Raw genomic sequence first — 27,191 nt, forward strand, 5'->3', positions numbered from 1 at the left:
GATCTCTGACCTCTTAAACGCTTTCTGTAGTTCATTTTCTCAATTGCACAGCTACAATTGCAACGTAATGTTCATTTTATACATTTTAGTCCTAATTAAGGTATAATACACAAATAAGCAGGGTGTGTTTCAGGGCAGGCCTACCTTGGGGTTGACAAATCACTAACATAAGAGTGTACAGTGTCTGTGTTTCCATAATCAGATCAATGTCGTTCATCATCTCTGGGTTCAAAAATCCAAAATACAACTTCACAAAACATGACTTCATATTTTGTCTTAATTTTTATATACATTTTTTTTAGCAGTATTAGCAATGCTATCTGTAAGTTTAACTACCATCATAGTTATATTTCAAAGTGGCCAGGTCAATTCTCTTGCATATGAATGAATGAATGAATGAATGAATGAATAGATAAATATGAAATCTCGTTATTATCTTTAGATAGGGACTGTTGACACTGATAAAACTGAGTTCTATAACATGTGCTTAATCTTGTAAACGGGTTTATTTCAACCCAAACCATAACTTGAACCCCAATCAAGGTTTTTTTTTTTTTTGTTTGTTTGTTTTTTTGGCTAAACCTAAGCAAACGAGGACTGAAAGCAAAACTTGTCTCACATAAGATTTAAACCTAAATCTCGTGGCATTTTCATCCTGTTGTGTCGTGCTACATGCCTTCCTTCATAAACTTTTATTGTTGCTCAGTTTCTGCAGTCTTCTAAAGTCACGATTTAGCAGTAGTAACTGTTGTAGATTGGTAATGGACCACAAAAAAACAAAGGTAGGAGAAAACCGTTGCCTTTGTCTGTGGATAAATCTGTCACAAATTTTAGCAAAAGGTACGACAAAAAAAAAAAAAAAAAGTGGTACACGTTTTTCTGTTCAGCCTGTGCAGGTGTGTTAATGTTCGTTTAATCAAAAGCCAGCTGGACTGCAGATGCAGATAAGAAAAAAAAAATTGCTGGCAGATAGAGAAATGAAAAACCGATAAGCCTTCATGATTTGTAATACAATTTACCGCTGTAATCTCCCTGCCACTGTTCGCTCTCCTGCATCCTCTAATCCAGGGCTGTATTATTCCTGCTGATGATGTCACAATCTCGAAGAACACATCACGTACAAATTTATCCTGGTGTCACCTTGCATTCCTTTAGCCAATTCAACAACAACCGTAAATGGTGTTTTATGTTGAATCAGAATCAGAATTAGAATATTTTATTAATCACTAAAGAAATTATGCATGTATTTGTTACTGCATTATGTTTAGTTTAAGTCATAATTCACTCTTATTTCTATGATTTCATTTTCACTTTATTTCTTAAAGTGGCAATTCAATATTTCACCAGTTTACTCAGCATATGATGTAATTAATTTTTCTTTCTTTCTTATAACTTTGTTACATGCTGCTTGTTTGGAAGGTAGATCTTTTAGGTGGTATGTCATTATGAATCTGCTGTTAGTACATTGTATTTCAAAAGCTTGTTGTGGAGCATATGCACAGCAGACTTTCTCCAACACGGGCAGAATGAGACTGGACATGAATGCTGCTGGGTAGCAGCAGTTTTCAACTAAAAAGGCTATTAGGGTCAGTCAGATCAAAAACCCAATAATCCTCTAATAGAATCTCTGGCTGAGCAGATGAACATAGAACAAACAAAATGTTTCACAGGATTGAGAGGAGTGGAGGAGTAAAAGCACAAGAAGCAAAAATGTTTCCAGCATTTTGTGTGACTGAAATAGAGCAGATTCAAAGTATAACTTGTCTGACTATTCATTTCTCTTTATGTATGCCCTTTCTTCTTCCACACCACCGCAGGACAGAGATCTACGACCAGAAGAGATGGAAGGTACAGATTCTTAATCCAAATCCTCACCTTGTCTCTCAGTCCATTCATTCCACTCTGTTCTTTTTCATCTACCTTCCTTTCAAACCTTCTGTTTAACTGTGAACATTTTTTTTTTAATTTCCCTGTCTTGCATTGAAATGTGTAAGAACAAAGTGAAGGATTATCTTTCACAGGGAGGAATAATCCTTCACAATTTAACTTCCACTCATACATCGCTTCTATTCCTCAGTAGTGGCTCACAATTTAACAGCGTACATGCACATGAAAATGTCATTTCTATTTTAAATATAGATTCTATGACTTTGGTTTAGTGTAGTAGAAACTTGATATATTTCTTCTGCAATGATTTAATGGTGACAGGGGGATCTGTGTCACCATCTGTTCAGGTTCAGGTTAATTTTATTTGGACAAGTTTGGATATGGACTGCAATCATCCATGTCACACTATTCACAAACAATAGGCAGCAGAGTGCAAAGTACTCAGTGTTATAATGTTGTAAGAAGATTGAAGAAGAAAGAAAAAAGAAAGGCTCCATGTAAATAATGAGATGAAAGTTTAAAAGCTCATTCAAAACATTAATGCCTCATAAGAAAGTGATGCAAAAATAAAAAGTTTGCAAATGAAATAGAAAGTCCCAGGAGCAATTTAAAAATATAATTTTTCACAATCCTTGCAGCTTCAGTTTCTGTTTTTACATTTTTATTGATATAATGATGAACGACCATAAGTATTTCATAAGTTTTAAAGAATTTTATTGGGGGCAAAAATATCATATTTATGCAAAAAAATATTGAATATTTACGGTGCACAGTGTTGCCAAAAAACTGTGATCATCTTCAAGCACTGATAAGACAGAAATCAGTTCTTTGGTCCAAAGATTGTATCCAGCATGTCACAGAAAACAGAGAAGTCCGTGAAACATTATTGAAAAATTATTTTTTTACTATGTCATACTAACAACAAGTCAAAAATAGTTCAAATAAAAACTAAAGCAATTTGAAAGTATTAAAAAAGCACTCTCAGACAGATACCCCATCCCCATCTCAATGTACACTCACTGATCCAGGGCAGCTGAGACTGAAACTGTGTCTTGTTTTGTCAAGAAAGCAAATGTACTCTGTCATACTTTTGCCCAACGGCAAATATTTCGCATAATCTGTATTGATGTGTTCTACTTGCAGAGTTGCGTGAGGCCTTCAGAGAATTTGACAAAGATAAGGACGGCTTCATCAGCTGTAAGGACCTGGGCGAGTGCATGAGGACTATGGGATACATGCCAACAGAGATGGAACTTATCGAACTCAGCCAGCAAATCTGTGAGTCCTGAACACAGACAGATAATTCTGTTATTCCCTAAAATCTTTCACTCGGAAGACCAGTGAAGGAGCACCAGGATAAAGCAGAACTGCAAAGCAGTTGATGTCCAAAATGTCTGTTTGTCCTTTCTTCACCTGTAAATCTGTTAAGTCTGATGAACTGCCAAAATGTTCTCCTTACATTAACTAGCAATGATTTAATTAATTTCTTTACAAATAACTTTTTAACTATTGGAGAAAAAAATATTCACTGGTACTGTCATTAAGTACAGCAACTCTGTTAAATGGTGATATGAGTAAACTTCATATCAGCAATGTGTCAATGTGTCTTCTAGACCCTATAAAACTGCTCAAAGACATTTTACCATGAATTAAAACATAAATCTTACATCATTTCACATTTATAACCTTATTTATTTCCAAAATTCCTGAAAGCTGTCAAGTAGTTAAATGAGCTTTTGAAAATGTTTCTTTGAAGAGTTACAGTCAGGATTTAGAGTGCATCATAGCACAGAAATAGTGTAGTGAATTATATGAATGATGAATCATCTTCTTAGGAACTGTCCTGCAGTGGTTTGAATCACTGCAGTATAGTTTGTGCATGTAAATGGCGAGTCTTCCTCACATGCAAATGTTAATCACAGTTCCACAGGGTTCTGTGCTAGGACCATAACTTTTTACATTATAGATGCTTCCCTTACAGTATTATTATAAAACACTCCATTTTCATTCCTATGCAGATGACACGCAGTTTTAATTAACCATAAAGCCAGATGATACAAATAAACTAGTTAAATTATAGACATGTCCTAAACACAGCTAATGGCTGCAGTGGACAGTTTTCATTGCATATTTTCACATCACTGCAAATATGCTCTTATTATGACTTCTGTTTATAACATATTGACGTGGGTCTGCTAAGCTCTGTCTTATATGCATGCACAATTAACTCCGTACCACTGGATCTTCAGTAAATAATCCAATTTGTTATTTACTTGTATATACTATGCATGCATATTTATCTTTCTTCTAGGTGGTGGCAGAGTGGATTTTGAGGATTTTGTGGAACTGATGGGCCCCAAAATGCTTGCAGAGACTGCAGACATGATTGGGGTTAAAGAGTTACGGGACGCCTTCAAAGAGGTCTGCAATTTTATTTTAGCAAAACAGAAAACCATATCCAGGCTTAAACTAGGGTTTAGAAATGAATGCGGTCCAGAATTTTTTCTCCTAATGTATGCTATTTAAGGTGCAACAAATGACTGAGGTCCATACCTCAGTCATGCTAAAGTTGGGCATACACTGTGCGATTTTTTTTTTTTTTTTTCCTTTTAATTATTCTTCAAAAAATTTTTTAATCAGCTCCTGCTCAAACTGTACGATTGAATCGCAGGGGTGAGAAGTTTGTAGGTGACGATGCACACTGTGCGTCCATAACATGAAGCTTATAACACAAAATCTGTCTCTCGCTCTCCCTCTCTCTCCCTCTCTCTCTTTAACTGACACAGACACACACACCACCATCAACTTTGTTAAATTGCTAATGAAAAACATCGACTAGCAATGAGCAGAAATGTCCATCCAACTCTTTTCACGGTTGGTCCAGTCATGATAATTTTGTGAGGCCACATCGAAAAGGCTCAGATGAGCTTGCCAAAGTTCTACACGCTGCACTGCCATGCTACTCCGTTTCTGTTTGCGCATGCATAGTGTGAGAGGCTGCGTTGACACCCTCATGAGGGCCGACAGGATTTCAAACAGGTTTGATTTTCTTGCGACTATACGATTGATGATTGGGAGCTGGTCGTGAGGTGTTAATCCCTTCTCGTTACCATGTATACTACACGATGCACGACACAGGAGAAACTCGGGCCGATCCCCAAAACGACTGAAAAATCTGCTCAAAATGGGCCAAAAATCGCACAGTGTATGCCCAGCTTAACCTGAGTAGGCCTTCCCTCAAACTGACACTCCAAAATGTTTTTGTTTTGCTTTTTTTAAATGCTTATTTTCCTTTTAAAGTCCTTCCATTCTGCTTTCTAGTTTGACTCTGATGGCGATGGTCAGATCAGCCTTGGAGAGCTGAGGGAAGCCATGAAGAAGCTAATGGGTGAGCAGCTCAACCACCGCGAGATTGATGAGATCCTGCGAGATGTTGACCTCAACGGGGATGGACAGGTGGACTTTGAAGGTGATACAATTTATCTCTTAGTTAAGATCGGTGGTAGTGGTGTGTTTGTGTGTGTGTGTGTGTGTGGGGGGGGGTAATACAATTAGGGATGATATAATCTTTTTAAAGATTTTTAAGATGACTGTGGATGACTGTGGGAGTGCCCTTTTCCCAACAAACAATGCAAATATATTCTCTCTTTCCACAGAGTTTGTGAGAATGATGTCTCGTTGATTCTTCAGTAAACCTCACACTACTGCACTAAACACAACACTGGCAAGACTACGGACTGTTAATGTTTTTCTCACATGTACAAAGACATCTTGGTGTTTTTTCAGTTACGTGCAAAACCTCTTATAAAAATCCCTTAAATGTGTTACTGTTGTATAAATCTAATATGTATCATGTGTGTAACGAGAGATGAGAGTGATATTTCAGCGGGAATAGACCAAACCTATGGTGTCTTTAAAAGTTTATATTCATATGAATTTGCATAAGAATTGCATTTAAAAGCCTGAAAAAATAAGATCCTGTTTGCACTGACTAGATACTGTGAAACTTCAATTATAAGATGTATTTTCTGTTTCTTTATTGTATTTGTAATTTGGGTGAATTGGTCACTATGCAGTTTAGTATCTACAAGTTTGTTGAAACATTAATATGAATGTAAAAATGTATTTTCTGAATTTCAATATTTTAATGCCACTTATAGAATCTTCATCTTAAACTTGAATGTGTTAACTGTGAAATATCTAATACACATAGAAAACATGAATGCTTTGTTATGAGTTACAATATTTATTATACAGAGTAGAATCTGAAACAATATTTTTAATATCTTTTTGATACCTGTTTCAGAACAATTACTAGTGATTTGTGTCTACCACACAGTGAATATCAGTTTGATATCCTTGCACCATTTTTCCTCTTGGTGAAATTTAACTGACAACCTGCCTCATAGTACATGGTTATTTTATGTAAGCATACACAGTATGCATATATACCTCTTTGATGTTTCATTTGTACAGCGTTTAATGACTCAGAAAACACATTGTAAATAACAAAAATGAGTGAACAATATTGAAAATAAATACTTTTTTGTGGTCAGATAGCTTATGGCCATATACTAAGTCCATATCAGTTTCATGTATTTTCTTTACACAGTCTTCCAGAATTGCTCTACCTTCCCGATGAATTGAATTAGATCCCCTCGTTCCGGGCACTTTTGGAGGTCATTTATTAGAACCTTTTTCAAAGTATAGACAGTTGCACTGAAGCCAACATTGACAGGAGCCATTGGTGGAGTCCCATCCCACACTGGAGGAATGTACCAGCTCCAATTGTTTAGATCAAACTTGATCACATCTGAGAGCTTATTGATGTTGGCCTTCTTCATTTTAACATCTTTTCCGATCATTTCATTGAGCTGTTCCATCAGCTCTTTACTTCTCTTCAGCTGCTCCAAAGCAGGCATGTCATACATGTTTGTATGTACAAAATGACAAACTGGCTTCTTCTTGCTAACACCCTTCAGCCTTGCAAAAGCATGACACACCATTTCCCAGAGGTCTTTCTCTCTGGAGCTGTCGTTGGAAATACTGACAACTACAACATCACTGAGTGCCACTGCAAGGCTCGCAACTTCTTTGTCACGTTCATGGCTGTGATCATCACGAACCATCCGATGTGGCTTCAGGCCCTCTGTATCAATGAGCATGATGCAGTCACAGCCCAGCTCTTTCCTTATGTCTTTACTGACACTGATCAGCTGTATGAATGCCCCTCTGGTGCATGTACCCACGTTGACGGCAAACCTGACCCCAAACATGGTGTTGAGCAAAGTTGATTTACCTGAATTTTCAGCTCCAATGACTGTGATGACCTTAAGCTTGCTACTGGAATTCATGATGTTATGCAATTCAGTAAGTACCTGGCTGATCCATTTTATTGGGATGTTTGCTGCATCTCCATCAACAAGCTCAAGAGGGAAACCATCAAGCATCATCTGAGCACACTGTCCAGGAAGTTGTTCGATGTTTTTTCTCTGACGACTGTATTCTGGCAGGCAACTCACATTATTATACAGCTGCCCACACTCTCTGACAAAGTGGACTACTCTTAAAGAGCAAGCTGAAATTTGGTTGTCAGTTTCCACAATTTCTTTTGTTTCCTCGAGAGATTTCTGCCTAAGCTCTTTGTATCGATCCTGGAGAGCTGACAGTTGATGCCTGGACAGGTTATCCAGTTCCATTTCCAGCCATTTGAGAAAATGGTAGCGTTGAACCTCTGAGGTTGTCATCCCATGGTGGAAGCATTCCACTGCAGTTGTCATCTCAAAACTTTGCTGCTTGTTCCTCAGCTCTTTCTCTTTTTCTTTTATGGACTCGCAGTAATTGCCAGGGTTATTGTTTCCAACTTTACGTAGCCTCCAGCACTCAGTTTCCACCCATGAAATTGCTTTCCAGATGTTTCCCTGATAAGGCAGTTGCTTGTCTTTGAATTCAGAGATGTTAGTTACCTTTGCAGTGATTTTACTCGCATTCTCCCAAGCAGTCTGGCATTCATCCCTATCCTCATCAACGAGAATCTGACAACAGTGAGCTGTGTAAGCCAAATCTGCCAATGACACTTTTTTGGTTTGGGGGCTTACTAGCATTTTAGAGACTGATTCCTGGAGTGCCTTTAGTAGTTCTGTATCAGTCTTTTTAATCTGACTAATATCAGTCATCTTTAATCTTGGGTTCACAGTCAGTTGTTTGAGTCTATAGCTTTTTCCCTGTGTGCTGCTTATCAAAAAGATATTTGCTTCCACATGTTTTCCTTCCAGATGCTTGAAGTAATTCATTTCTGATTCATCACAGTAGATGTAAACAGCTGCAGATGCCTGACAGAGGAATGCAAATTGTCTTTCAGAAGTCTTGATATCTCCTCTCATATTGGTAAAAGCCAATGGTTCTGTGAATTTATCTATCTTCCTGTTCCCACACGGGAGGTACCAGCTGATTTCCACCAGTCCATCTGAAATTCTTCTGGGAACATCACAACATGCCATGATACGGTGACAAAATGTGTGATGAATCTGCTGATTGTTGCACAGCAACTTGTTCAACATCTGAGATTTGGACAAAGATGTTTTTCCCAGCCTGACAAACGATACCAAAGGAATATCAGACAGCACAAGTCTTTCATCAAAGTATGACTTTAGGAACGCCTGCTGAGAGGGTCTGAAAGTTCGGACAATGTCGCGCATAGACCACAGCATCATTGTGATTTCTCTTGTTTCAGAGTTTGGAAGCAAGAGCGGGACAGCAAACTGACAGAGTGACATTTTCAGGACCAAGTCCTGCTGAAGAGCACTGTCTGAACAAAGGAACAGTGCAGTTACCAAGTCCAAAAGATTGATAGCATTGCACTTGTCCCCATCTTGAGACACACATGTGGCACTTCTAGCATTTGTATTCAGCAACATGAGTTGCTTTAAAAAGGCCTCAGGAACTGCCCTTGCAGATTTTGGTTTCCTCTGTGATCGATCATACTGATTAATCTCCAGGACAGTGCTAAGTGTGAGCTTGGTGTCATACTGGTCTTCCAGTCCAATCTTTGACAACACCTGCCTTAGACTTGGCTCTGTGAATTAACAAAAGAAACCAGTAAGTGTACTAGGTCATTTTTACTGATTATGATGCATTTATTCTAGTGCTGTCAGCGCCATAACCGCATTAACATGGCAAATCTCAGTTAGCGAGTTATTGTGGATCACTCCATGCGTGGGGCTTCACGGCGTAAACGTGTTAGCACATTTAGCTTATTAACGCCGCCTTAATGTGGTTATGGCATTAACGCCATTTTAACAAGATTAACGCTGACAGCACTAATTTATTTTTCACAACCGAGCATCAGGATACCCACAGAGGACGCATGATAACATACTAAGATAGTGACTGGATCATAGTAAAGCTTTAGTGTGAAGGGCTGGTAACCAACACAAAACATATATAATTCACAACTGCCTTACATCAACCTCAAGTCAAGCTAAAACCTGGCAATTTAATGGCATTTATTTTAAATTTAAAACAAGTGAAGCAGAATGTCTTAATAACAAAACATGACAGTCTAAGGCCATCTGCCTCCCTCACATATTCTTTCTTCCTTCTGCTAACGTTCATTTTCCTTTCTGAAGTGCATACCTTCACCTCTCCAGGTTCTCTTCACCTGCTCCCTTGTCTCACTACAGACCACACTGTTGTCTGCAAACATTGTAGTCCACAGAGACCCCTGCCTGACCTCATCTGTCAGTCTGTCCATCACCACTGAAAACCCCAATCGCAGCACCACTTTTAACCAATGTTGGGGAGTAATGGAATACATGTACCGGCGTTAACAATTTAAAATACAAAATATGAGTAACTGTATTCCGTTACCGTTTAAAGAGGTGGTATTCAGAATACAGTTACTTTGCTGAAATAAAGGGATTACATGATGGTCTTTTCCTGTTTCATATGTTACGCGGTCCCCTCTCTGTTTCCGGTGGAAACCCAAACAAAACACGCATTAAGAGGCTCTAATGCCTGTGTCTCAATTAGGGCTGCCACAAACGATTATTTTGATAGTCGACTAGTCACCGATTATTTTTGCGATTAGTCGACTAATCAGATCATCATCCATTGGACTTAAAACGTACAGCTTATTGCACCAGCAGCATCTGCTCTTATATAACTATCATTAGCTTACAGCTTTAAGTGTTTAAGGTATGTGCTAACTAAAAATAAAGACAAGATGATAGTTTGTTAAATTTTAATGAAGTTTGCAGAATGTTTCGGTAAAGTTTAATAAACTCCTTGCTATCTAAAATATAACAGGACACCGGAGTAAATTCTCCAGCATCTCACACTTCTGATAATCAGTTGTCTGCTTGATGTTTATTCAGCTGTGTAAAAACTATAACTTTAATCTCAGCCAAACCGATTTACTCAGGAACAAATAAAACACTGAAAAAAGCCAAACAATAACATTTTTAAGTTATCTACGGTAAGTGACTTATATATCATGTTTAACCTGAGTAGCGAAAGACGGCGGTGGGTTTGAAAACGATTTGCCAGGAGTCCGGTGTTCTCACGGCTCTAGTGAGCCTCGCCCCCGGCTAGCTATCGAGCTAGTGGGTAACAGACGTCTCCGAAAACGTCGGAGCGCTTTTGAAAATATGTGGTGTCTTGATAAACTGAGCAGATATTTGAGGTTTACACAGCTACATTCTCGCCTGAAAATATGTTAAACGTTTATTTTGTGACCCAGAAAGAATAATAAGAGTAACATTAAAACTAACTAGCTGCCGCCATTGTTGGAAACTGAGCTGGGCTGCGCTATGAATTCTGGAACACAGCTTCTTCTTCTTCGGGGTTTAACGGCAGCTGGCATCCTTGTACATGCAGTGCTGCCATCTTCTGTTTCAGTCCGTTATTACACTCTTAAATCCTACTACTTATTCCTGCGTCTTTTGTGATCTTACAAAGCTTCAAACGATGTGTCGACTATTAAATCAGTCGTCGACGATTTTAATAGTCGACGTAATCGTGACTAGTCGACTAATCGTGGCAGCCCTAGTCTCAATCTCGTGGCCCATGTCGCCTCTACTTGCAGCCTGCATAATGACCTGTTTTATATACGCGCGGAAAAGTTTTCTATACGAGATTGCTGCAAAAAGTGCAGCCTTATGTAAGGACAAGAAAGACATTGTGGACAAAACAAGACACCCCCCATAATCTTTAGTGACAATATTGTAGTTAGTTAAATGGTCTGATTGTTCACATCTGTATTTTCTTTGATTGTGGTAAAATAATGTGTGCCCCAGTCTCCAAAAATGACATAGTGCAGGAAGCGTAGTTATTCCTCCGTTACACCACAAGAGGGAGTATCCCCTAAAATGAGCAGCTCTAGCGGGAGTAAAGAAGCCAGCCACTACCCATAAGGCAGTGCGCCTATAAGCGTTATGTGAGACTGCAAAAGTGTGTAACGCTGTGCTATGTCCATGTATATATTTGCAGGTAAGCAGATACAAGATGGTAAATAACTTAAAATGTGTCTACAGATGAGTCCACGGGGTTGCAGAGAATGTGGGAAAGTTGGCCGTTAATCCCCACTATGTGTCATTAGTGTATAAGTTATTGGTAGCGATGTGAATTAGCCGTGATGCTAACGATTAGCAGCTAGATCTGATTCATTAGTTTGTGTGGAAACCTCGTGGCACTTTTGTGGATTTATACCTGTACCGGGCTGTAATCACAGCAGATGTAGACTGGTGGATCACACTACCTTGTGTTTATGTTTATTTCATTGTTCCACTGTAAGAAATATTAGTGATTTGAGTTTAAACACTACCCATAAGGCAGTGCGCCTATAAGCGTTATGTGAGACTGCAAAAGTGTGTAACGCTGTGCTATGTCCATGTATATATTTGCAGATGCAGTAAAGGCGAACTCACAAAGCCACACTGGTTTCAATTCATTTTAATTCAAGTGTGCAACAAAATTTGGTGGCAGCGGTGGGATCAGCGGTGCTACTGAGAAGCAGTGTGAGATTACAGAATCGTCACCCACAGTATGGAGTTGGAGCAACTGCAAGACCAGCTAAGTGAGAGCTTGCTACAGTTAAGGTCAGACCAACTACAAGAAGTGTGTTTACAAGCTAAAATCTCAATCGGAAAACAGACAAAGAAGCACACGCTGATCAGAACAATAAGTGAAGCAGTTGAAACAATTATTGAAGTGGAGGAAGAGGAAGTAGCACACACATTCCTGGACAGATTAATTAAAACTGTTAAAGAATTAAAGGAAAGAGATGACCCTACACAGGAACGTGAAGAGAGTGTCAGTAGGGATGCGGTTGCATTGGCCAGTCTACAAGAACAATATGCAGCATTGCAACTGAGTTTTCAAACCTCAACAAAAAGGTTAGAGGAAGAAATGGCAAGATTGACAGACAGAATGGCCTCCCAAGAAACTAGTCAGGGTCTGGCTGCACAGTTACCTACTCATCCATCACCGTTACCTGCTTCACCAGCAACACAGCCCCCTGAAGTGACTATACGCAGGGAATTTAGAATCAGTGGCCAAATTGGGGAACGGGGTCAGAAAGACAAACTGTCATACTCCAACCTGATTCATCAAATCGAAATGGGACTTAAAAAGAATCACAGCGAAGCTGAAATTATTGAAGCTGTTGTTAGGGCCATAAGCCCAGGCCTAAGTCTCCGTGATATGTTGGAGATTAAAACAGACCTCACCCTCATGCAGCTTCGTACCATACTGAGGGGACACTACAAGGAGGATAGCTCTACTGACCTCTATCATCGGCTGATAAATATCACTCAAGGAAGTAATGAGTCCCCACAGAACTTTCTATTTAGGGCAATCGAGCTGAAAGAAAGACTCCTAGCATCATCAAGGGAGCCAGGGACAGATGAACAATACAGTGTCGAACTGATTCAGAAAAAGTTTCTGCGAGCCGTTGGCACAGGTCTGATTAGCGACAATGTGAAATACCAGATCAAACCCTACCTGGATGATCCAGCAGTCACTGACGATGTGCTGATTGCAAAGACAAATGAAGCGGCCAGCCTTGAGTGGGAGAGGCAACAAAAATTCAGAAAGACCACCCGAGAAATGAAAGTAAGAGAGATAAAAGCAGAGGCACAGTCAGTGCAAGAGGCAGCAGTTGGTGCAGTGGGTGGGCAAGACCAGCCATTCTCCACCTCGACAAAAGGTAAAGCTACTAAAGCACCAGCAACAGTGACACGCAAGGAAACTGAGCTGTTTGATATCATCAATCAACTAAAAGGGGAAATAGCTGAAATAAAAGGAGTGATTCGTGAGTCGCACCGACCTTCTCCCTCACACCGCCCAAGCCTCAAACGTGGCTGCAGGGATTGTCAGGACAGCAATAGAGGAGAAAACTGCGACCACTGCTTCAAATGTGGACAAAGTGGGCATTTGTCTAGGGGATGCCGCACCCGGAGAAAACTTCCAGACAGGGCAGAGCAGATTGGTATGTCAGCTAGCACGGTGAACCCACGCCCGTCACCCTCTTTTCAGCTACTAAACCAAGGTGAGCAACAACAAGATGTTCACAAACTCTTGACGGACAGTATAAAACATTTGGAGACAAAAGCAGCAGCCGCCACACCAGATAAGAGGAATGAAGCGGTCTCCGTCAGCCTCCTCTCCCCAAAACGAAGAGCCCAGCTCCTCAATCTTATAGGGAGGAAGCACCTGATCACCTGCCTGCTTGAGGGAGTAAAAACCGCAGCGTTGTGGGACACGGGATCACAGGTTTGTCTCATAAATGAAAAATGGAGACAACAGAACATCCCACACCTCAAAGTTAGGAGTTTAACTGAAATCATTGGGCCTGGTATATTAGATGGGAGGGCAGTAAACCAGACACCAATCCCATTTTCCGGGTGGGTTGAAATCAAATTCAGGTTGCCCACAGAAGAGGCTGCGCAGTTAGAACTTCTCGTGCCAGTATTAGTAGCTCAGGAAGACGGGGTGGCGGAGGAGCCAATAATTGGCTTCAACGTGATTGAATACATGCTAGAGAGGGGAATAGAGCCACCTCGTGCTGTAACAGAAGCTGTTAGCACAGCATTCTCCATTGACTGTAAGAAAGCTGAGGTCTTTATAAAGGTGATGAAGAGTGGAGACGATGGGCTAGGTGAGGGCAGAGTGAAAACTGGGAGAGAATTAATGAGTATCCCACCTGGTCAGACAAGAGTGGTCAAGTGTAGTGTGAGAGCAGGCCCACTCCCAGCAGGTCAGGATGTACTGTTCGAGCCCAGCCCCTACCCTCAGATGCCAGAGGGATTGGAGGTGCAAGAGGGCGTTGTCCATTTACAGCAAGGCAGCTGGTCCCGTATGAGCCTCCCAGTCACTAATACCAAAGCTTATGAGATCATACTGCCTCCGAGAACTGTTTTGGGACAAACTCAGAGGGTTCGAACTATTTACCCAGCAAACACAGTGACAGTGGAAATAGAACAAATGGGAACAACAAGATCTACTGTAGAAGCAACAGCTACACCTCCAGCTAGCCAAATTGGGGAACAGGAAAACAGAACAAGAAGCAACAGTGAAGGTGTTTGGGACCCCCCAGTTCCCCTCGACCATCTCTCTCCGGCACAGCAGCTGAAGATCAGGCAGCTATTAAGGGAGGAGAGTAATGCCTTTGCTCGTGATGAACACGATGTTGGCAATATCCCCTCACTGCAGCTTAAGATCCGCCTCAGCGACCCCACACCTGTTCGCCGAACATATACAGCAGTGCCTAAGCCACTTCATAAAGAAGTAAAAGAATATTTGGAAGACTTGCTGAATAGAGGGTGGATAAAGAAATCAAAATCCCCCTACTCCAGCCCCATCGTATGTGTGCGAAAAAAGGATGGCGGCCTCCGCTTGTGCTGCGACTATAGGGAGCTAAATACGAAGTCAATCCCGGACCGCCATCCCATACCACGCATACAGGATATGCTCAACACATTGAAAGGAAGCTCCTGGTTCTCGGTCTTAGACCAAGGGAAGGCTTATCACCAGGGCTTCCTGGAAGAGTCAAGTCGCCCTCTCACAGCATTCATCACACCCTGGGGATTGTATGAATGGGTAAGAATTCCTTTTGGGCTGTCGTCTGCACCGGCAGAGTTTCAGAGGTCGATGGAAGAATGCCTTGCAGGGCTGCGGGACGACACATGTCTGCCTTACTTGGATGACAACCTTGTTCATTCAAAAACATTTGAGGACCACTTAAATGATCTAAAGCAGGTCCTGCAGCGTTATCAGAGCCATGGAGTGAAATTAACACCCAGGAAATGTGAACTGTTCAAAAATCAGGTGAGATTCCTGGGGAGGTTGGTAACTCAAGATGGTCACACCATGGACCCCGCTGACATTGCGCCTGTCCAAGCCTTAAAACAAAGGAACCCCACCACCATTGGGGAAGTGAGGAAGCTGTTGGGATTCATCTCATACTATCGCAACTATATTCCTAACTTTTCGCGCATTGCAAAGCCACTCTATGACCTGCTCTCCTCAGAAAAGCCAGGGGAAGGGAGAGTCAGGGCGTCAAAAGACAACAAAAAGACAAAGAATCAAGGGGGTCAGCTACCATCCTCTCACCCAGTGGTATGGTCAGCTGAGCATCATCAGGTGGTCTGTCAGCTCGTCAACTTCCTCATTCAGCCCCCCGTTTTAGGTTATCCTGACTTTGAGCAACCATTCATCTTACACTGTGATGCATCACAGGAGGGACTTGGAGCTGTGCTTTACCAAAGACAAAATGGGAAGCTAGTGGTTATAGCATATGGGTCTAGGACCCTTACTGCCCCAGAGAAGAACTACCACCTCCATTCAGGGAAGCTGGAATTTCTTGCCATGAAGTGGGCCATATGTGAGAGGTTTAGAGATTATCTCTACTATTCACCACCCTTCATTGTCTACACTGACAATAACCCCCTCACATATGTGCTGACAACGGCAAAACTGAATGCAACCACACACAGATGGGTGGCTGAACTCGCTGACTTCCAGTTCTCCATCAAATATCGACCTGGTAGAGCTAACAGGGATGCAGATGGTCTCTCACGAATGCCCTTGGATATGGAACACTACATACAAACGTGTACAGAAGCAGTGACACCTGAGGTCCTAAACAGCGTGACTCAGGCTCTGGCTGTTCAGCTGCAGGGAAGTGAACCCTGGCTCTGCCCGTTAAACATCTCAACTGTGGTAGCAGAGCAAAGTGAGGAGGTAGGGATGTCAGGTCTGGAAATCCCTAAGGCAAACTTAAGAGATGCACAAAAAGAGGATTCTGTGATCGGGGAAGTCCTGAAGTATGTCATCTCTAATCGGTGGCCAAAAGGCAGAAAACAGGCAGGCAACAAGGAGATCGCTGCTCTGGCAAGGGAAAAACAGAAACTGCACCTTGATAATGATGGTTTACTGTACAGGAAAACACTCAGCCGAACACAGCTACTTCTGCCTAAGAAGTTCCATTCGCTCATTTATAAAGAACTACATGAAGACATGGGTCACCTGGGGGTGGAGAGAGTTTTGGCCCTCATTCGGGATCGCTTTTACTGGCCTCACATGCAGAAGGACGTGGAGCACTACATAACACAGGTGTGTAGTTGTCTAAAAAACAAGCGTCCCCACAAGCCCACCAGAGCCCCACTGATCAATATCACTACAACGTACCCGTTTGAGCTGGTCTCCATTGATTTTCTACATTTGGAGAAATGTAAGGGAGGGTATGAGTATATCCTCGTGGCCATGGACCACTTTACACGATTTGCTCAGGCTTATCCCTGCAGAGATAAAAGTGCCAAAACAGCGGCAGAGAAAATATTTGGAGACTTTGTGTTGAAGTTTGGTTTTCCCACACGGCTCCATCATGACCAGGGAAGAGAGTTCGAAAACAAACTCTTTGCCAAGCTGGAGGGATACAGTGGAGTCAAGGGGTCCAGAACCACACCATACCACCCCCAGGGAAATGGTCAGGTAGAAAGGTTCAATAGGACACTGCTGGCCATGCTTCGGAACCTCCCAGAGGGGGCAAAAGCAGACTGGAAGGCATCCCTGGCAAAGGTGGTCCATGCGTACAACTGTACGCGCAGCGAGGCTACTGGATATGCACCTTATTTCCTCTTGTTTGGGAGAAACCCCAGACTCCCCATTGATATGATTTTTGGTCTCACAGCTAATGACCAAAGCCCTTCTCATCGAGACTATGCTGAGAAGTGGAAGATTCGCATGCAGGACGCTTACAAACTGGCCTCAGCGACAGCCTGTAAGGAGAGTCGACGGGGAAAAGTGCTCTATGACAGAAAAACACATGGTGCAGAGCTGTACCCAGGGTGCAGAGTACTGGTCCGAAATTTTGGTGAGAAGGGAGGACCAGGGAAACTGAGATCCTTCTGGGAGGACCAAGTGTTTCAGGTGACACAAAGGAAACATAAGGAGAGCCCAGTATATGAGATTAAGCCAGAAAATGGCAAGGGACGTGTCAGAGTCGTCCACAGGAACCTCCTGCTGCCGTGTGACTTCTTACCAGCCGGAAAAGTCAACTCACATGCAGAACTGGGAAAGCAAAAACAGAAAAACAACAAGGACAGACATGAGCGGCATGAGCAAGAGCACAGTTCGGAGGATGAAGATGACTGGAGGGCAATCAGAGGACTGGCAACAGAACAAGGGGAACGTGGTAGACTGTCCTGGTGGACAGAAGCATCAGAGTTCAATGCAGAAAGTGGAGCAGGCAGTAGGGAGGATCTCTGTGATGACAATGACAGGGAACACCAGGAGGATTGCGAAGAAGAGAATCTGGGCGTGAATGATATAGAACACCAACGTGACCAGCATGACGAGGATACAGAGGCACAAGAGGACATTAAAGACACAGAGCAGACGCACCAGCTCGAGATGGAGTGCAGTGACCAAGAGGACACTGACCAGTCACCTGCCAGTGTGAAAAAGTATCCTTTCAGAATGAGAAAACAAAAGCTAATGTTTACTTACCACAAGTTAGGACAGCCAACGTTAGCACTTGAATAAATACCTCAGACACAGTCATATGTTACATATTGCAGTAAAGCAGTTATAACAGTTACATTTTTGGGTTTTTATTAATGCTTATTAGAAGGATATAAATGTTAATTCTGTTTTGTTAGCTATAAAGAAGACAGTGGAATGACCTGTAATGAGAATGGCACCCATGTCATGTAGCGAGGTTATGTCCAGGTGAGAGCACCTTACTCAGTAAAGATGCAGATACCCGTGATATGGATGGAAAAGCAGTGGACTGTTATCGTGCACAATAACACCTGCTGCGACATATGACATGAAGGGGAGATACATGTCATGTGTTTCACTGTGGCTAGCAGTGATGCTGAACTCTGACTCCTAAAGGGATGTAGCCTCCTACGAGCAATGTATAGTTGCCACATAAGGACTGATATTGGTAGAATGTCGGGACGCCATTAACTTTTTGAGGGGAGAGTGTAAGGACAAGAAAGACATTGTGGACAAAACAAGACACCCCCCATAATCTTTAGTGACAATATTGTAGTTAGTTAAATGGTCTGATTGTTCACATCTGTATTTTCTTTGATTGTGGTAAAATAATGTGTGCCCCAGTCTCCAAAAATGACATAGTGCAGGAAGCGTAGTTATTCCTCCGTTACACCACAAGAGGGAGTATCCCCTAAAATGAGCAGCTCTAGCGGGAGTAAAGAAGCCAGCCACTACCCATAAGGCAGTGCGCCTATAAGCGTTATGTGAGACTGCAAAAGTGTGTAACGCTGTGCTATGTCCATGTATATATTTGCAGGTAAGCAGATACAAGATGGTAAATAACTTAAAATGTGTCTACAGATGAGTCCACGGGGTTGCAGAGAATGTGGGAAAGTTGGCCGTTAATCCCCACTATGTGTCATTAGTGTATAAGTTATTGGTAGCGATGTGAATTAGCCGTGATGCTAACGATTAGCAGCTAGATCTGATTCATTAGTTTGTGTGGAAACCTCGTGGCACTTTTGTGGATTTATACCTGTACCGGGCTGTAATCACAGCAGATGTAGACTGGTGGATCACACTACCTTGTGTTTATGTTTATTTCATTGTTCCACTGTAAGAAATATTAGTGATTTGAGTTTAAACACTACCCATAAGGCAGTGCGCCTATAAGCGTTATGTGAGACTGCAAAAGTGTGTAACGCTGTGCTATGTCCATGTATATATTTGCAGATGCAGTAAAGGCGAACTCACAAAGCCACACTGGTTTCAATTCATTTTAATTCAAGTGTGCAACACTTACCTAATGTCCACCTACTGTTACTCATTTTATATTAAGATTTAAAAATCTAGTTGGTGTTGGTATGACAAGTATCCTTCAGTAATAGTAATAAATCACACAGCAATAGTACATTCATGTAGTTGTAAAAAGCTTGTTACAAAATATATTTGGGGGCATGTATTCTGTAATCTGTAGTGGAATACATTTTAAAAGTAACCTTCCTAACACTGCTTTTAACTCATCTCTCACTCTTACCGCACACCTCACCACTGTCTCTGCTGTCCTCATCTCCTGCACCACCCTCACATACACATAGTTCCTCTTGACACCCTGTCATATACTTTCTCTAGATCCACAAAGACACAGTGAAGCTCCTTCCAGCCTTCTCTATACTTCTTCATCAACACAAACATAGCATGAAGCCACACTGCCGCTCGCTGATCATCACCTCTCTTCTTAATCTAGCTTTAGCATTTCTTTCCCATAGATTCATGGTATCATTCATCACCTTTATTCTTCTGTAGTAAAATTGTTCTTGAAAATTGGTACCAGTAAAGTATATCTGTACATGTAATGTGAGAAAATAAATGCTAGCAGTTGTAATTCTTCAAATATGTCTATATAGTTGACATTAAAAAAAAATAATAATTAAAAAGCAAGTGCTTTAACATCATCTCACCTGTGCGTGTGCAGATAGAAATTGGCTCGCTGCACCTATCATTCACCACTGTTGAGACAGAGATGGTGTACTTTGTGTCTGGTTCTAAATCAGAGACTTTTTTGCAGTAATCATGGGTGTGTATCACCAGAGGCTCTTTTCCTGGACTTTCAACAGCTATGAGAAATTGTTGAGGAATTCCCTCCATTTTTTCTCCATCCATCCATTTCAAGGTCAGAGATGTAGCATCGGAGTGCTCTTTTGTTAAATGTCGAGGGGGTGACACAACTGCAAGAGAGCAGTGATTTTGTTTAATCCAATTAAAATATGAACAGTGAAGCAAATCTAAAAATGATGTGGATTTTCAGATTTTACCTGTGAAAACAGTTGCAGTGACCCATTCTCTTAAATTGCCATCTTCATCTTCTGTGGCCACGCTGAAGAAATACTGTTGTCCAAGTTCAAGGTTGCTTATTTCTATTTTATGAAAATTTTTGATGACTAAGCGACCTTCCACCTTCTGCAAAGAGCTCCACATGATCCTGAAGCTTTTGGGTCCTTCTAGTCCCTTTGGGTTTCCCCAGCTGAGGACCACCGAGTTTGGCTTCACTGACGGGAACTGAATCCTACCAGGAGGGGGCACCACTGGAAAATGTAATGTAAAATAAGAAAACATTTTCTTTCCGCTGTACTCATTTACCTAACGATAAAAAAAGATAAATATTTGAATTCATTTGATTCCAACATTATCATGACTTTAAAATTCAACTGATGTAGCAAAACACAATTTTTAAATATGGTTAAAAATAATAATTTCTTGTCTTAAAACCACAGAATGACTCAATAATTTAGTCATTATAAGTTATAATTGATAATGAATCTGTTAATACCTGAAAAACATGTTTTACACTTCAAAGTCTGTCTAATTAATTGGCTTTGGAGAGGCATAAATCTCTGAAGATAGTGCCAACAGCACACTTTTAACTTTGACCATTTTAGATGTTTCTATTTCTTTATTGGTCTGCTGTGGCATGGTAGCAGTGCGCTCAACTTCAAATCTAAGGTAATGACACACACTGGTGATTGTACTTCTGAGTATTTACAGATGGCAATATAAATGCATTTCAGGTATAAGCTGTCAGCAGTCCATCCATATATATTCATCAACGAAGGTCATTACTTTCTGTTTTCTGCTTTGAAACTGAACTTTCCGAACAAAATTTGATAGTCTTTTTCCCTGTATTAATTTCATATAAATTATATGAAAAGAGGAAAGTGTCAAAACTTCATTAAATGGTGAATCTCTCCATTGATTTCTTATTGTAGCCACAGATCATTGTTACTTAGATGCCATAGTGAATCATTATATAGTGTCAGTCACCTTTGTGTGGCATTTCATAGTCCTCGGGTTCTTCATCATCAGACAACTGTAATTAAATAGCGATTGTAAGAAAAATGCAGCACATCAGCGATGATTTCGATATCACCCTTTCACTTGACTCACGGCCTGTTGTGTCCTCCATGCCCTGTGCTCAGTGATGTCATGTCCCCTGTGTTTCCCCTCTGCACAAATGCTGCAAATAGACATCTGATCAGTCCTGCAGAAGAAATCCAGAGACTTTTCATAATGAAGACACCGTTTTCTCTCGACTTCACTGCACACATCTATGAGCTTATGTCTATTCAGGGCATCCACTTTGTAGTGTTGCCGGCCATCCTTCTCACAGAAGGAAACGTTGCAGGTCAGGCAGGTCTTCACAGCAGCAATTTTGCTACAAATGTCACAGATCACCTGTCTGTTTTCAAACAGAAAAGTAAAAGGTTGATTAGTAGTGGCATTGCCTTCTTTATCAATGAACTGAAATTCAGCAGTTATCTTACATATTATCATATATAACAGTCTCAACGTCAGAGTCGAAATCCCCTGATCCACTTGTTTTAGATGATGAGTAACCCGATGTAGATGACTTTGTGGATTCTGCTCTCTCTAGATCATCCTGGTGACGACTGAAAGGCAAAGGGGGGGGGGGGGGGGGGGGGTATTCCAACCATCTCAAAGTTTTGTAATATGAGCAGGAAGAATTCAATGGAGGTATGTTGTTTTACTATCTAAAGTCTCTGACTTTAGGTCTGCATGACAATGCAACACTGGATCTACTTTCTACAGTTTATATACTGTGCATGTAGCTAAGCTGGAGACGACAGGGAAGGCGCCCTATTCACATGTGTTCCCTAGTTTGGGGGTATCCCAGACACCAATAAAAAGTCTGTAAGCAGTATCAGCAAATCATATTTAAACTGCTGGGGATAAAGTCTGGCGTACGTTTTGTTGTCCTCAAAAGTTGATTCTCTCTTGTTCAAAATAGTCCCAGTGTGGACTCTCCAATCTGAAAGAATAATGACATCATTTGTTAAGCTACTTCTTATCATGGATTCACAATTATGAACAAGGTAAGCAAGACTTTCAAGCTTAAACACATTGAACACATTTCTTTTTACAGTATAAATTTCTTTTTTATGGCAAAACCTAATGTGAGTAACAGGTTATAGTGAGAATGACGTCATATAACAGTTTTTTGTTGAAAGCAGAAAAAACTAGAGACCAGAAGGAGTCAGAGCTAAAAACTCCTCCCGTTATATTTTCTCATTGAATGCAGAGAGGAGCTTTTTATTGAGATATTTTAATCTACAGCACAGCATGCTGCTCTCTCTCTCTCCTGATATGAGTGAATGAAGCTCACCCACCAATCTCTGTTTCTTTCATCTATGTGACAGTCATTCAATCATTCGAACACTATATTTACATATTATTTATATATCTATATATGATATTCATTTAATTACACTTTTGATTTCAGCATTTAAATAATTGGATAGTAATAATATAATATTTTATTATATATTATTATATATAATAATTGGATATTATTCTTCATAATCCACAGTGAAAATAATAATGAGAGCGAGGGCATTCTTTTCTTTTGCACATGCATATGTAATGAATAGATATAGTAGTATCGAAAACATTAATTCAGTAGTTACCCATCCAAATCACTCTCGCTGATAAAAAAAAAAAAAAATAAATGTGAATCATTGCACCTGGCAATAACTAGAAGCAGCAGATACGCCACCTGCTGAAACTGCAGGAGTCACAACAAAACCTTGTTTAATCATGGTCACGTGACCTGGGTGTTTTGAACAGCGCTGTAGAGCAGCGTTTCGAAACATCGAAACTTCGTTGTTCGAAACGGAAGCTCGACACAGTGCCGTAACGTCTGTTTCGAGCTCCCATCCCTAGTTCTAGCCACCTTCTTAATTCCGCCTTGGGGATAAATAAAGTCTCTCTGATTCTGATTTGGTGTATGTGCTAGTTAGCGATAACTGTATACTGTATACTGTATACTGTATACAATAACTGTTATTGTCCTGCTGCAAAACCCAAGTGCACTTTAGCTTGTGGTCATGAACAAATGGCCGGACATTGGTTCCCTTTACCATAGCAAGTTTTCCGAGTCCTGAGGCAGCAAAACAGCCCCAGAGCTGGGCTGGAGCAATAGGCAGGGTACACCCTGGGCAGGTCACCAGTGTGTCACAGGGCTAACACATAGACACAGACAACCATTCACACCTGCATTCACACCTATGGCCAATTTAGAGTTTCCAGTTAACCTATCCCCACTAACTGCATGTCTTTGGACAGTGGAAGGAAGCTGCAGCACCCAGAGAGAACCCACACAAACACAGGGGGAACAGGTAAAGTCCACAGAGACAGAAAGACCCCGGCCTGATGGTGGAATTGAACTCAGAACAATCTTGCTGTGAGGCAATAGTGCTAACCAAGTGCTTTGCGCCTTTTTTATTTAATTAATGTAAATGGTAAAATGGTAAATGGCCTGTATTTGTATAGCGCTTTTCTTTAATGTACGCATATTTAAACATCAATTTTATTATCTGAGACCACTAATGAATATACTTGTGTTATGCAATATGTGTGAAGCACTTAATCACAATTAATAGTACACTCTTAACAATTTTAGTGAAAAGTTTCATTTCTCAAAACTTGTATATGAATTTATGAATGTCTCATTCTCTGTTGTCCCATTTTGTCCCCTATTTAATAACAGCACAGCAGATGTAAGGACTCTGTTTTTTGTAGAACCTGATAACGTATGCTATCCCATCATGACTGAGATCACCAGAAGCTTGTGTGATGGTGTCACGGCTGCCGAGGCGAGCCGTGTGGATTTAGAAGGAGGACCCAAGATGCAGGCAGTGGATAAGATGCCGGTGAGTTTATTTATACAGGAGTGAGAAGGCAAACAGGCAAGAGGGAAGACAAAACTAAAGACCTGAACTGGGAAAGCTAAATGACAAACCTGAGATGATACAAAAAGGGATGAGAGGCAGAGAGACGAGCAGGACACCAAGTAACATAGACTGACACCAACTGACACCAAGTAACAGGCAGGAAAACACACAGGGCTTATATACACAGGGTAGTAATGGGGGAATCGGCAACAGGAGGGAGACACAGCTGGGAGAGATCAGGGCTAACGAGACAGGGGGACCAAAGCTGCACATACTAACATCAGACAGGAACAAGAACCTTCAAAGTAAAACAGGAAACAAAACACACTTTACTAAGACACAGACTAGACAGAGACAGACTTGACACTGACCAAAGGCTACTAAATCATAATCATAATCACAACAGTATCAGATCATAAATCATAATATAGAAAAACACCAAGATAACTGAAACACCAAGTACCAGAGAAACATAAAGGAAAATCCATGATGCAAAAGTACCAAAACATAATGAACTCAAAATACTGGGTCCAACGGACCCAGAACCGTGACAGATGGCAGCTATTTTATTCCTTAGTTGTGTGAACATTCTGCTTGTCCTCCCATCATGTCCTTTTAAAAGGGTAGGAAACACTGGGACTAAATTAAATCATGACCATCCACTAACGGTGAACTTATAATCAGTCCCACACATGTTCATATGCATAAGACTGATAATAACTGATAAAGAATATTCACAGGGGTGTTGACATTCAAAACAGGTGGTCTGGGGTTCGAGCTATTATTCCAGCTCTTAAATGGTAAACGGCCTGTATTTGTATAGCGCTTTACTTGGTCCCTAAGGACCCCAAAGCACTTTACACATTCAGTCATCCACGCATTCACACACACACTGGTGATGGCAAGCTACATTGTATCCACAGCCACCCTGGGGCGCACTGACAGAGGCGAGGCTGACGGACACTGGCGCCACCGGGCCCTCTGACCATCACCAACAGGTGAAGTGTCTCGCCCAGGGACACAACGACCGAGACTGTCGGAGCCGGGGCTCGAACCGGCAACCTTCAACAAGACGAACTGCCAACTCTTGAGCCACGATCACCCTATCGCTCTTATTCCCTATTAAAAACCTTACATTTTGTTTGAATTTTCCTGCCTCCTGCATTATGGGTCCATTAATGCACACTCCACAGAGCTATATTGTGACTGATGTTGCTTTTAGCTCAGTAAGCAAAGCATGATGTGTTGCTCTTCTGAATGCGTGGTCACTTTTGGTCAGTCTGACTGTGCTTTATGTGCACCCTAATTCAGTTTCCACAGATTGTTTAGAGGTCCATGTGCAGCCTTGTTAGTAACCTTTAGCATAGCCATGACTTGACACTGTGAAAGAGCCTCTTGTCTTTGTATAGCATTTTGAGTTTGACACTTTAACTCAGTGTCAGTGTTTCCCACTGTCCCAGTGTTTCATAGTAATCAGTGTTCTGGAAACTTGAAGGGCAGATGTATTTGTAATAGCTGGCTGCAAGATCTTTTATTTGGACAAGCTTCAGATATTATGATCAAATCTACCTGAGTATCACCTGAGTTTTACTAAAGGAACAGAAGTCAAGTAAATCAAACCTATAGTTTGCTGGATGTGAAACACTGCATATCTCCTTTATTCTACATTTGAAAATGTGTCTAAATCCTCAAACTGTTTGATTATTTCCAGGTTTATATACAAACATGACAGGTACTTACACTTAAAAGATATTGCAATGAGGCTTTCCGGGTGTATTACAGAGGTTATAACCCAGAATACCAATGATATTATGTGTTTGATATTGTAAACAAGTGCAGTAAATGAATGTGAGGTGGAGACTTTGTATTGGAGCTCTGGGAGGGTTGGTGTCAGTCTACACAGAGCTGCTCCCACACAGCAGCATGGCCAAACTAAGAACTCACCACCTACTTGTACGAGTAGGTGGAGAAGTAGAGATAGACAGACAGATGGATGAAACAGACACACATAGAGAGACTGTGTGTGTCTCTCACACTTTCACTGTGCATAACAGAAAATCCTAATGGGGTCCTTCAAACCCATGTTGGACAAGCATCCAGACCAACATGGGATATGTCAAGAGAACACTTTTTAGGAAAATAACAACCAAAGAAGTCATGCACATGTCACAATTTTATATAAATTTACATTGTTAAAATTATAACTACACTCTGCAATTTTTTGGTATTTTAACAAATGTCTATAGCATGACATGCATAGATAGATATGCTGTTACACAGACAGCCTGCCTGTCAACCCCAGAATAATTGTCAGAAATTTAGTCACAGAACAGATGGAGCTCAACTGTTGAGGAGCACAGCCACATGTAGGATGTAAAAACACCTGTGAATAAATGCCAACTAACAAGATAGTGGGAAAAGCAACAGTTATGTTGGTGAGGCTGTGTAAGTGTGAGTTTAAGTGTGATTGTTGGGGTTTTCTCCAGGATATTGTTGGGTATTTACCTTGCAGTGTAATGTCCTTTGAGGCAACTGTCGTTGTGATTTGGCCTAAATTGAACTGAACATTTACAGAGACTGTAACTGAACTCAGCTGTAAAACTAGCAGATTCAAAATACACCAAATCAAAGCAGCAGGTTGAGAATTTATTTGGTCAAACTTTAAAATGCTCCTTTAAGAGTTCCAGAAAACTAGGTGTGTAATACTCTGTGACAAGTAAACTGATCCTGATAAAGATAAGCAGAAGTGAACGGATAGGTGGATAAACCATTAAATCACTTTTAAAAAGTAAAGAGTAAAGATAAGCTATATCTACACTATATAGAAGACTGAGAGCAAACTCCTGCCTGGAGTAGCCTGGAGAGAAATGAGTAGGATCTCTTGTGTGGGACTGCAAGGCCAAATGGTAGAAGAAATTCAGGCAGAAATGTAACAGACCCATCCTCTTGTAACAACATTTTATTTCTTAGTGATGTAGAAGCGTATCCTCTGATGGGCTCAAAGAACAAAAACTTTGTGGAGCACATGTATTAGCATTCACTAGTGCCAGAAAG

At 41.1% G+C, this 27,191-nt stretch overlaps 2 protein-coding genes across 4 annotated transcripts in view; one reads left to right on the forward strand and one right to left on the reverse strand.

Moving 5' to 3' along the window:
* The window catches only part of cabp2a (calcium binding protein 2a), a 20,994-nt gene extending 14,529 nt beyond the window's left edge, over positions 1-6,465 (forward strand). For all 3 annotated transcript variants that reach the window (XM_085277893.1, XM_085277892.1, XM_085277894.1), the window contains 5 exons: positions 1,818-1,848; positions 3,031-3,165; positions 4,199-4,308; positions 5,209-5,356; positions 5,544-6,465. In XM_085277893.1, the coding sequence (XP_085134019.1) occupies positions 1,818-1,848; positions 3,031-3,165; positions 4,199-4,308; positions 5,209-5,356; positions 5,544-5,569 (450 nt within the window). In that variant the 3' untranslated portion in view covers positions 5,570-6,465. The remainder of the gene's footprint in view (positions 1-1,817; positions 1,849-3,030; positions 3,166-4,198; positions 4,309-5,208; positions 5,357-5,543) is intronic.
* Positions 6,057-22,210, reverse strand: LOC146573232 (up-regulator of cell proliferation-like). Its single transcript, XM_085277891.1, has 7 exons — positions 22,153-22,210; positions 21,711-21,836; positions 21,334-21,625; positions 21,211-21,256; positions 20,205-20,474; positions 19,851-20,117; positions 6,057-8,962 (listed from the first exon to the last, which is right to left on the reverse strand). The coding sequence occupies exons 3-7, from the start codon at positions 21,415-21,417 to the stop codon at positions 6,492-6,494; spliced, it is 3,138 nt and encodes a 1,045-aa protein (XP_085134017.1). The 5' UTR covers positions 21,418-21,625; positions 21,711-21,836; positions 22,153-22,210; the 3' UTR covers positions 6,057-6,491.
* Positions 22,211-27,191: the final 4,981 nt, after the last annotated feature.

This window comes from Mchenga conophoros, linkage group LG6, assembly GCF_057382185.1.
Source record: "Mchenga conophoros isolate Kocher_MC1m ecotype Shallow Benthic linkage group LG6, M_conophoros_male_GT1.1, whole genome shotgun sequence".
NCBI lineage: Eukaryota > Metazoa > Chordata > Actinopteri > Cichliformes > Cichlidae > Mchenga > Mchenga conophoros.

Excerpts from the sequence above, each read along its gene's own strand:
- LOC146573232 (XM_085277891.1), bottom strand. The coding sequence starts at position 21,417 with ATGTCTATTTGCAGCATTTGTGCAGAGGGGAAACACAGGGGACATGAC. Across the intron at positions 21,257-21,333 it reads CATGGAGGACACAACAGGCC|TTGTCTGATGATGAAGAACC; the intron begins GTGAGTCAAGTG and ends ATTTAATTACAG. Across the intron at positions 8,963-19,850 it reads TTCTATCTGCACACGCACAG|AGCCAAGTCTAAGGCAGGTG; the intron begins GTGAGATGATGT and ends GTTAATTCACAG.